Source organism: Otolemur garnettii, unplaced genomic scaffold (assembly GCF_000181295.1).
Source record: "Otolemur garnettii isolate 467f Iridium unplaced genomic scaffold, OtoGar3 scaffold00007, whole genome shotgun sequence".
NCBI lineage: Eukaryota > Metazoa > Chordata > Mammalia > Primates > Galagidae > Otolemur > Otolemur garnettii.
Genome location: NW_003852402.1, coordinates 17,971,406 through 17,983,293, shown reverse-complemented (window position 1 = coordinate 17,983,293; position 11,888 = coordinate 17,971,406). Strand labels below are relative to the sequence as shown.

The following is an 11,888-nucleotide window of genomic DNA, read 5'->3' as shown; positions in this document are numbered from 1 at the left end:
TCAGCAAATTTTTAGAATAAATAAACGGAAGAACTAAGTCTTAGGCTGGGTTGAGCTTGTCAAGGAAGAGGATCGTGTCCTTTTTACTATGTCGTGGACACACCTAGCTCCAAGGGCAGTGCCTGGCCCATGGTGAGTGCACTAAATGCTGGTTGAGTCAGCTTCTCAAATCTTGCACCATGACTGCCTGGAATACTAAGGACCCAGTAAACACTTCATACAATCTCAATATCACTGACATACCAAGTCAGAGTGATCCCCACCGAGGAGGGAAAATACAGGGTGCAGGAGTGTAAAGGAAGCAATAGGAGTCAGAGCAAAACATGGCAAAAAACTCGTTATGAAAAAGAACCACACAGCCTACAGATATATGAAAAAATGCTCACCATCCTTAATCATCAGAGAAATGCAAATCAAAACTACTTTGAGATACCACCTAACTCCAGTGAGATTAGCCCATATCACAAAATCCCAAAACCAGAGATGCTGGCGTGGATGTGGAGAAAAGGGAACACGCCTACCCTGCTGGTGGGAATGTAAACTAATACATTCCTTTTGGAAAGACATCTGGAGAACACTTAGAGAACTAAAAATAGACCTGCCATTTGACCCTGCAATTCCTTTATTAGGTATATTCCCAGACGACCAAAAATCACATTACAACAAAGATATTTGTATCAGAATGTTTATTGCAGCCTAATTCATAATTGCCAGGTCATGGAAGAAGCCCAAGTGCCCATCGATCCACAAATGGATCAACAAACTGTGGTATATGTACACCATGGAATACTATGCAGCCATAAAGAAAGATGGAGACTTTATGTCCTTCACGTTCACATGGATGGAGCTGGAAAATGTTCTTCTTAGCAAAGTATCACAAGAATGAAAGAAAAAGTATCCAGTGTACACACCCCTATTATGAAACTAATTTATACCTTTTATATGAAAGCTATAACCTAATAACAGCCTAAGAATACGGGGAGGGGGGAGGGAGAGAGGAGGGGGGATGGGTGGAGGGAAGGGGATTAGAGGGATCACTTCTGAGGTTTATCTTACAAGGGTACAAGTGAATCTTTCTAAGAGTAGAATGTGAACGTTTTAAAATAATAACTAAGAAAATGACACAAAGGCTATGTTAACCAGTTTGATGGAAGTGTTTCGGATTGTGTGTGAAAACCCCATACTGTACCCCAGAAGTGCATTAATGTACATAGTTACCATTCAATAAAAAAAAAAAAAGAAAGAAAAATAAAAAGAACCACAGGAGATTGTATTTCACAGTAAGCCTGAACTATGCCAGAGGGACCTTACGAATTCTGGAGTATTTTTTCCTAATGTCAAGACTTACCCTGACAATAGCCTCTTCTGGGTTCCCTTGGTGATTTCAAATCCTCATGGGCACATTTCACTAGTGGTTCCAAAACATCGCCTTACTCCTCTTCTTGTCTGAGTAGTTTCAGAGTCTTTACAAAGAGAGTTGGATTAAAAGATCACATTTGCCGATTGGCATTTGGTACCCTTAAGTGAACGTTCTATATTAGAGGTTATAAACGGAATGGTTTGCTAATTTATCAACTTCATGCATTATTTTTTTAACATAGAATTTGCTTTGTAGACGATATTGTAGTATAATGTTTGTGAACAGGGCTGATGGCGGCAATCCTTTGGCCAAATTGCTTTGTCTATCGGTGTTTCACTTTCCACATTGGTAAGCAGGATTAATAATACTCTGATCTCATAGTATGTGCTGAATGTAAAGAATATAATATATAAAAACTTCTCAGGGAGGAGTATGATGATATTGGTTACCAGAAATAGTGCTCGACATCAGAGGAAGGCACTTGGATGTATAACACCTTGAACTAGCCCTGCATAACTAATGATAATAGTTAACATACTAACATACTAACATACTAATTATTGTTGACATTAGCCATAAAATTAAGGCTTGCATTTATGTACTACTCTTTCTTTTCAAAATGCTTTGCTCTTATAGCAAACTTGATCTCCAACTTACCCTTTTCAGTAAACAAAACATGTCATTCCATTGTAACAGCAAAGAAACTCCAGCCACATGGTGGGGGGTGGGGGTGACACTAAGTTCAGGTCACATTGACAGGAACATTCTTAGTAGTTCCAAAAACATTGCCTTATTCGTCTTCTTTTCAGATCCAAGGCAGCCCCAGCACCTCAGCCCCCTGCTTAATGCTCCTGCTACAACAACCCATCCCTTTCTCAAGTCAGATGTTGGTCCAAGTCCAGTAATCTTGAGAAGCACTGCCATCTTTCAGCGACCTCAAAATCACCTTTTCTTATTGCCTGAGCCTTCATTCATAGGAATGATGTTGTTTCGAACAAAAAGAATTATACAATAAAAATCCTTATGCTGATTTACTCTTCAAAGAGTTCAAATGTATTACATATTGTTCTCTACTCACCTCATGTGTGTATACCAACAATGTGGCATAGAAATTCACTTACAGACATTAGTGAAACACATACACATATTCACATGTGCATATATGCTAGATTTAATCATATAATACAGCTTTCTATATAAAATAACATTTTATAATATATAATGTAGCTTTTAGAGCTTCGTTGTATATACATATGTCTGTATATTATTATCATTAAAAATGAAACTTCATCATCTATAAAAAAGAGATTATAATAGCTCCTTCATGAAGCCACTGTAAGAACTAAATGAATTAATACACTAGAACAATCCCTAGTGCATAATACACAATACTATTATTCTCATTATAATTATTGTTTGTTTTATATAAAAGTAGTCTTCACTTGTTAACAGTATTCACTGAAGACTCTTAAATATTTCATTTCTCAATTCACCCGAGTTTTAAAATTTACCAATATCTATTTTTCAATGCAACTTTCATAGGAAGATTTTTCCATGAAGTGATATTTGATGTCCTTTAAAAGGTACTCATAGCATGTAGTAATACATGTACCACAAATCAAATCAAATAGTCCTGAAGAAATAAAGGCAAGCTGTAATTCAGAATCTATGCAACAATTAATTATTCTATTGGATCTCATTTTAGTCCTCACTGCCTGTGCTATACATGAACACATATTATTCTTTTTCTAAAATTGATTCACCCTCAATTATAATAGTTTAAATCAGTACATTTCACCCCAGAACTAATGGCACTGGGAAAGATTTCACTGTGTTTACCTGGGCATATCTGTGTCTCAATCCTAGTACAAAAGGAGCCGTCCTTCTGAAGAACTTGAACACTTTAGATCATGACTATAACAGTCAAAGTTGAAAATGCTTCTCATCCATCACTATCTAAGCATGGCCATGGCTAAACCAACTAACTTTCTCCCAAACATGTGCACCCCAAATGAGGGCAAAAACCCAGAACCAGGTTATCACAATCCTCCAAGGATTATGAAAGGCTTCTTTAACATGATTGTTATCTCATTTCTTTAAAAGGAAATACTTACCTCGAGCCCTATCACTCTACACAGATACTAGGATATTTAAGACAGAGTTGTAAGCCATGTTTTCTAAAACATGTTCCACAGACCTCTAAGATACTGATACATTAGTTTAAAAAAATACATGTCTGTGTATACAGAAACACACCTATCCAGTTTCCCTGATTAAATAAAGTTGGGAAATACTGGGTTAAACAAAATTTATCAGATCTTTTTTATTAAGGGATTTCTCAGAGACCTCATATGTTACTGGGATTCTCTAAGAGGGTATATCTCTCAGACATATTTATCTATGAACTTTCCATTTCACAAAGCATCTTTCTAGTACTAGTGTTCCATAGAACGTATTTTGGGAAACTGCTCTATAATATGGTGCACCACACTCTGGGAGGCCAAGGTCCAGCATATTTTTAATGTTTGGCCTTTATGCGTCCCTTTTTTTTTGATTCTGAACCAAATTTCTCTGTTGGCATTGTGTTTTCAGTGAAGTCAATAATTTGCGGTTCCGTTGCTGAGGGAAGTCATCTATTCTATCAAATTCATTTTCTCTTCTTGAAATTGACAATTACAAACTCTTGGTTGGTCTAGAATGACTTAAAGCAATGGTTTCTCAACCTGAAAAAAAATCAGTTGTGGTAGCTCATAATTAAATTCCGAATTAAAACATCCCAGAATCAAAATTCTACATGAAACCCATGAATTTTCCCACACATTCTTCCCCAACCAAATGGCATGAAGTTGAACTTACGGTTGTCACATGACTCTGGTGAGCAAATGTCATTACAGCATCAGGAAACCAATAGCAATCACGACCGATAACCTGCACATTGTCTTATAACAAAACCATTTTAATCAATAAAAATGAAAGTGTATTTATTATGAAGCTCAGATTAATCTGGAACCAAGATAGCTCTCGAGTTTGGGGATTTTTCTTTAAAGTGCATTCCTCATAGGGAATGATGCTGTTTAAAGAAATTACAAGAAAGTCTTCAAAGTACCAAACAGACTCCTAAATGTTAGGCACTTACTGCTTATAACATTTCATTCCTATTTAAACTTTGAGACTTAAATTTGAACTTGAGACATGAGGATGGCCTAAATGTAGCCATTTTCTTCAAAAGTTTGAAGTGAAGCCAAAAATATTTAAATGCAGTAAGATTTTACAGCCTCCCTGTATCAAACTCTATGACTCCTTGCCTGTGGAAAAATTGTAACATACTCGAATGAAAAACTGTGTGTGGATAGATAGATAGATAGATAGATAGATAGATAGATAGATAGATTATATATAACATATATATATATAACTATATATAACATACACACGCATATGTATTTGTTTCTCTCTGAATATTAAAAACCATACATTAAAAAGAGAAAATCTAAACTCAGAAAATCATTGAATAGAATTGGTCTCCGCATTACATCAGGACCAAAGCTGCTAGGTTAAGCTGTTAAATTAACCAAAATCAAAAATGTTGCCTGGGTCAGGCAGGGTGGCTGACGCCTGTGATCCCAGCACTCTGGGAGGTTAGGGAGGGTGGATTGCTTGAGCTCAGAAGTTTGAGACCAGCCTGAGCAAGAGGAAGACCCCATCTCTAAAAATAGCCCAGTATTGTGGTGGGCAACTGTAATCCCAGCTATTGGGGGGGGGCGGGGGGGGGCAGCGGAGGCAAAAGGATCTCTTGAGTCCAAAAGTTTGAGGTTGCTGTGAGCTATGACACCAGGGCACTCTACCTAGGGTGACAGAGTAAGACTCTGTCTCAAAAAAAGTGAAATAAACCAACGTTCGCCAAGGCGCTCCATATTTTCTATTACCAATTAGCAAATTTAGCATTGCTTGTACATAAACCCTAGTTCTGAGTGTTTCAGAGCCTCAAACAAGGATCCAGCTTCAGGTTTCTGACCAAAAAAAAAAAAAAGAAAGAAAGAAAGAAAGAAAGAAAGAAAGAAAGAAAGAAAGAAAGAAAACCTTCAATGTAGCTTGAAGAATTCCTCTGGGCATGTAATCAAATTTCATGTTAACTATTAAATTACAGACCTTCGATTAAGTTTTCCAAAGGTCGGTTTAGAAATTCTCAAGCCCTTTAGCAAACATCCTTAAACCAAAGGGGAGGTTGGCAGGCGAGACCGGTTACCTGCGAAAGCCCAACCGAGCGGGGTCGCGGCCAGCCCGGGAGGCGCAGCGCGCAGGGCACGCGATGCACCCCGTCCCTATTGTGAGGCGCAAATTCTTTGTAACACTGGGAGACACCGCAGAACAAAAATACTATTAGAAATGCTTCAAAAGGAACATTTCTGGCCGCGCTAGAGACTTTTGACATTATTTATTAGGTTCAAAAATGCTTTACAAAAGCCTCACAATAGTCCTGTGGAAACCAGTCCATCTGAGGCCCTTTCTGTTGTTCCGGGCAGCCATTGACGGGAACAATCCCCTCGCAGCGGTCAGCGCAAGTGAGCATTCACCACCGGCCTCGGCAGGGCCTGTGAACACGCCGTATGGTAGCGCCGGGGCGGCCGCGGGGGTGCCGCCGAGCAAACCTTTAGTAACCTCTTGGAGGGGAAAAGGGTGGAAGCCCCGGCCAGCAGAGGAAGGGGCGATACTGTCAGCTCGCCCTGCAGGGAGGTGTCTCCCCCGGGCCTCCTTTCTCCCGGGGCCTGGGGATGCTTGGGGAGCGTCTCCGGTGCCATGGCAACCGGGCTCTGTCCCGCTGGATTTCCGGACGCGCACCGGAGCCCGCAGGGCACATCTCGGGGTGCGGGAAAGCCGGCTGGGGTCTCTGCTGTCGGCTCCTCCAGCTCGGGTTCCGAGGAGCTCCGCCAGACGCTCCGCCGGGCCTGGGGGGTCTGGCTCCTCCTGCAGACGCCGATGGCAGTGGACGGTCTCGCGCCGGAACCTGCAAGGCAAAGCAGGGCCGGGGTGGCGCTCAAGTGCGCTATGGGGGTGGGGGTGGGGGACCACGCGGCGCCCGCCCCGCACTTTCCACGTGAACCCCTGGATGTCTGAGAAATCGACATTTGTAAGGTGCGGAAGAGAGGAAGGAGACGCCCTGACGTTATCCTCTCCTGCTTCCTCCCATTTAAGAAAATAAAAACGCCAGTAGACGATTTAACACACGCCCACATAAGAGAAAAACCCAGTTCAATTCCATCTGGGGGACAGAGTAGGGATTGGGGTGCTCCGACTTAATGGGCACAACGTAAGGGTATATGGCACATGTCTCCGGGGGAGCACAGCTACAGGAGGGACTCCACCTAACAAATGCAAACACCAGATCCTAGTTTGTACTCTCACATGAACTTGAAATTAAAAATAAAAAAAAAATCCGAGGGGCTAAGGAAGAAACACAGTGGTATTGCTTTCAGACTTTAAAAAATGGGTTAGGAAAATCAAAGAAAAACACTATGCCTTACCTGTTCTTTGAAGATACTTCCCTCCCTCCCTCCAAAATGTTTTTTTGCAGAATCCTTATAAAACTTTTTACTTCAAGGAAAACAGTTCAAAACTTTTAAGGAGAGGGAAACCGAAAAATGAGTGACTAACATAGAGCCCCAATTCCTAAATTTGGGGTAAGTTTGTGACTGAAAAATCGTTAAATGAAGTTGGATATATAGAAACAAAAGGGATCCACAGCTCGTTTAGGCTGACAAGTGATGAGTTTTCAAAATCCAGGAGGCACTTACTTCCCGGGTTTTATTAGAAATTGCAACCAGCTGAAGATTAACACAAACGGTGAATTACCCTGGGGCCAGGGCTATACAATACACAAATACTAACGGGTTTGATTTCTTTTTCTTTTTTCTTTCTTTGCCCAACCAAATCATTTTTTTTTCATATGAAAGATGTGATAACTTTTTACAACAGTACAGCCAAGACTGCAAAACAATATAGATATATTTCAATATTTTATATTTAACGTAAGTTATAACGTATAATAAATACGTATAAAATCTCAAACTTTTCTCTTAGCCATTCTTCCCATTGACTTAAATTAAAGTCTAATTCTTCTCAGCGCCTGTGGCTCAAGTGGCTAAGGCACCAGCCACATACACCTAAGGTGGCGGGTTCGAATCCAGCCCGGGCCCATCAAAACAACAATGATGGCTGCAACCAAAAAATAGCCAGGCACTGTGGCGGTGCCTGTGGTCCCAGCTACGTGGGAGGCTGAGGCAGGGGACTCACTTGAGCCCAGGAGTTGGAGGTTGCTGTGAGCTGTGATGCCACAGCACTCTACCCAGGGTGATAGCTTGAGTGAATTAAGTGAATTAAGTAGTGAATTAAGATAATTTATGTGGTTTAAGTCATTTTCTACAAGTTTTTAAAGGGTTTTGACTCACATGTGGGTGTGTAGACTATTTGGAACAACCCATAGGATCACTTGCAAATTTAAAAAAATAAGTATTAAAAGTCACAGTACATTCCTAACGCTGGCTGTCAAACAGCAGGTCTATATCTAACTGCTTCACTGAGTTCATCACACACTGTTCTATGCCTGGTAGAGTCTGGTCACCTCCCACTGCACACTCAATATACCCAAGTCACAGAAAAAAAATGTTCAGTGAATCTGACTTTTCCAATATGAGAATGGTTTCCTGGTAGTAAAAGGGGACGGCATTCTAGTATCTCTAGGTTAACGCAAGCTTCAGACCCATTGCTTCGTGAAAACTAAATGCTAAATCACTGTTCAGTTTGATTTCTAGTCTTGGCAGAAGAACCAGTCACTGCATCCATATTCAGGACAAGAAGAATCTACCAGAGAACATGGATGTGGCTCTGGAATTTAAAGGAACAGGACATGACCTTGACAGTATGTTGTCCTCTGTCTTGAGTCAAAGAATAGCAATTCCTCCCTTGAAAGCAGTTTGGTAGTGGTGCATTTTACAACGTACTGTTTTAGGGAGGTACTGTTTTAGTGTGAGGTGTAAGGAAGAAAAGCTTGAGGTCAGGCCCTCATAGATTCCGATCCTGGCCATCACCTGGCTTATGTCTCTGTCCTTATCTGAAGCATGGGGATTGTACTACCTACTTTGGAGAGCTGCTAGTGAGGTCAAGTTTGTTCATTCATTTATTCATTCATTAACATTTTAGTGTCTATTATGTGCCTGGCAGTATTTTAGACATTGGGATACAGAAGGGCATATAAGGCAGGCAACTTAGATACTTACAGAGCTTACATCCTACTTTGTAAGCAAATGAAAAACTTTTAGTAAGCCAATGAAAAAATTTTAAATTTTAGCTGGTAATAAATCCTATGGAGAAAAATAAAGGAAGTTAGAAAAGACCTAAGTAGACTATACAATACACACAAACACACTCATACTAGTGGGTATTTGTATTTTGGTAAAGACTTATACTGAAAAAGGAAACTAGCTAAGTATCAGAGAAAAGAAGATTATAAAATGTTCCAACAGCTATTATTATCAGATTTTGAACCTTAATATAAAAACGCTGTGGCCCAGAGTCAGCCTGGAAAACTTGAATCTCAGCTCTAGCCCTAACATTACAGACCTCTATGGGCCTCCGATTCCACATCTAAACCATGGGGAAATAATAGTTTCTATCTCAGAGGAGGGCCACATGGATCAAAATTGAAAAATGCATGTTCAGTTTTTAGCACATTGCCTTGTACATAGTAGGACTCCAAAAATGTTACCCAACCAGCATCATCTGCTCCCCATCCTTAGAGCCAACCCCCTAGATGTGCAAGAGTCTCTCACACAGCCTATCAGGAAGAAAGTCCCCCAGCCCCTTCCTGAGCAATCTCACCCCAGGTAGTATATACTCCCCAAGGTCAAAGAAGGTTCTTTGTATTGAGTCAAAAATCTACCTCTTCTCTTTTTTGCCAATTCCAATGAATTACACAAACATTTGGAGCGTGGTTCTCAACCTTCCTAATGACATGATCCTTCAATACAGTTCCTCATGTTGTGGTACCCCCAACCATAAAATTGTTTTCATTACTAAAGCAATGGCATTAGGAAGGTTGAGAACCACTGATTTGGAGCAAAATCTACTTCAAAAGTTTCCTAACAATGGCTGGGCTCGATGCCTCACATCTGTTCATTCTAGTACTTTGGAAATCCAAGGCAGGTGAATTGCTTGAGTACAAGAGTTCAAGACCAGCCTGAGCAAGAGCAAGACCTGTCTTTACCAAAAATAGAAAAGCAAGCCAAGTGTAGTGGCGCTTGCCTATAGTCCCAGGTACTCTCAAGACTGAGGCAAGAGAATTACTTGGGCCCAGGAGTTTGAAGTTGCTATGAGCTATGACAGCACAGCACTCTACCCAGGGTGACAGAGTAAGTAAGATTCTGACTCAAAAAGAAAAGAATCCCTAACAAAAAAAGAGGGGGCTACATAGCATCAGTCTAATTCTTCTTTTACATAACAGTTCATGGAATATTTGGAGACAAGCTGGCTTTCTGTACATTTCCTCTCCTCCATCCTGATCATCAGTGCCATACAACCCTCATCATCCCCAGCACGGTTCAGTGCACGATATTCAGGAAACAACTTCTACCAATCCTCTAATTGCAACATCTCTTCAAAGTAGTAATTGTCACTACTTCACAGATGGAAAAAAGTGAGCTCAATGATCATTGATAGGAGTTGATCATGCTGCATGCTGAAATGGGAGAAAGCTGATTCTTGAGCCCTGATCTTCTTGGTGCCAAAGCTTATTTATTCTGGGTAATCTCCTTATATTTAATCATTCCTCCTATCCCTGCATGTGAGTTTAAGACAATTCATTATTATATACATTATGCTTTGTTATAAATTCACAGCTTCCTTATTTATAAAATAGGGGAACAATACTATCTTCCTATGAGAGTTATATGAGGATTTCATAAAATAATACAAAATTTCTCAGCACACTGTCCGGACCCTGGCAGGAGCTTAATAAATGGGGCAGAAAATGATGATCATCATAGTAATGAATAGCTGTCACTATCAGGTGCAATCCCCGAATCATCAAATTACCTGTCACCAACTCACACCTGTTTTCTCCTTCAATACAATGCTTGAAATGTTCATTAAGGACTAATACAGTAGTTCTCATCATATCCTCTAGAATAGGACCTGCCATTGAGTCAGTAATTTTTGTTTATAGTGAAATTAAAAGCAAAACATGACTAGCTGAAAAAAGAAAAGAAACATGAGGAACCACGACGTGATACCTACCAGAACTTCCCATGATACCTACCAGAACTTCCCATGATACCTACCAGAATTTCCCTTGGCGCTGGTGGAGGGCTGGTTCTGCACCCTCTTGTGTCTATTCATGTGCGTGCCCGCAGCCTCCAGGTGAAGAGGATTTGCTAAGTATCGTTCAATAGATTTTTGTCCCATTTGCTGGCACACAAATGGGCTGCTCCACGCCTGCTTGGGCACGCCTTTGGTTCTCTTCCTAATTTCTTCTCTGGCCGTAGAGATCAGCGGGGCCTCATCTGTCTCACTGGGTGTTGGGGAGGGACAGACCTCTCCACACCTTTCTTCTTCTTCTTCGAAAGACTCTGGGCTTACAGGAGACTTTGGGACTATGTACTTGTAAGTACAAAACAATCTCTTATATGCCATTGGACTCTGACTCTTGTCTGGAAAATATTATAAAAGGAAAACACATGAGTTTGAAAAAATAGACTTTAATATCACCTACTAAATTATGGGCAGAAAGGATGGAATCAGGTAACATATGGATTGGGGGGTTGCAGATTTCACGTTTCTACCCTGAGCAAGCAGAAATGGCAAAGAAGACAGGGACCAGGGCAGGTAAGTGGGAAAAGAAGAGAAGGGAAAGGCCTGGAAAAGGAGGGAGAAGACTAGGAGTTTTGTTGAGTTCAAGCTGTGTTGCAGGCACTGCCTATATATTTGTAGCCTTGAGGCCCTGGATATATTTATCATTTAATCTTCACGAGAACTATATCTAACAGATAGTATGTTATAGGTCAGAAAGTTTGGCTGAGGCTTATGGATTGAATCATGTGCCCCCCACCCCCACCACCAAAGTATGTGTGAAAGACCTAACCCCAGCCCCTGTGCATGTGAACTTATTTGGAAACAGAGCTTCTGAAGATGTGATGTAATCAAGTTAAGATAAAGTGATACTGTGTTAGGGGGAGGCTTTAATCTAAATTGACTGATGTCCTTATTAGAAAAAAAAAATTGTTCATCAGTAGAGTTGGAACTTGAATCTCTATCTCTCAACCCCACAGCCTAATCTTCACTGACCAAGATGTTCCCTTTGAAGCACTGTTAGAAGGGAAAAACAAACCATGCCTTCCACTTTGATTCTTATCTGGAGGCTGAGGTGGGTTCCTTTACCTAATTCACTTCCAAGGAGAAACTAGTAGCTACTGTGTCAACCTGGACCATTCATATCTGAATTTCTAACTTTTCAGTGCAATGTAAACTGGAGAAAGAG

At 40.6% G+C, this 11,888-nt stretch overlaps 1 protein-coding gene across 1 annotated transcript; it reads right to left on the bottom strand.

The window, feature by feature from the left end:
- Positions 1-5,884: 5,884 nt before the first annotated feature.
- CUNH12orf42 (chromosome unknown C12orf42 homolog) lies at positions 5,885-11,059 on the bottom strand. Its single transcript, XM_012814144.2, has 2 exons — positions 10,693-11,059; positions 5,885-6,365 (listed from the first exon to the last, which is right to left on the bottom strand). Exons 1-2 carry the CDS (start codon positions 11,042-11,044, stop codon positions 5,914-5,916), a joined length of 804 nt encoding a protein of 267 aa, XP_012669598.1. The 5' UTR covers positions 11,045-11,059; the 3' UTR covers positions 5,885-5,913.
- Between the last annotated feature and the right edge of the window lie 829 nt (positions 11,060-11,888).

Coding starts and splice junctions, on each gene's coding strand:
- CUNH12orf42 (XM_012814144.2), bottom strand. CDS start 11,044: ATGGCATATAAGAGATTGTTTTGTACTTACAAGTACATAGTCCCAAAG. Junction 6,366..10,692: donor CAGCGCCAAGGGAAATTCTG/GTAGGTATCATG, acceptor TTTGCCTTGCAG/GTTCCGGCGCGAGACCGTCC.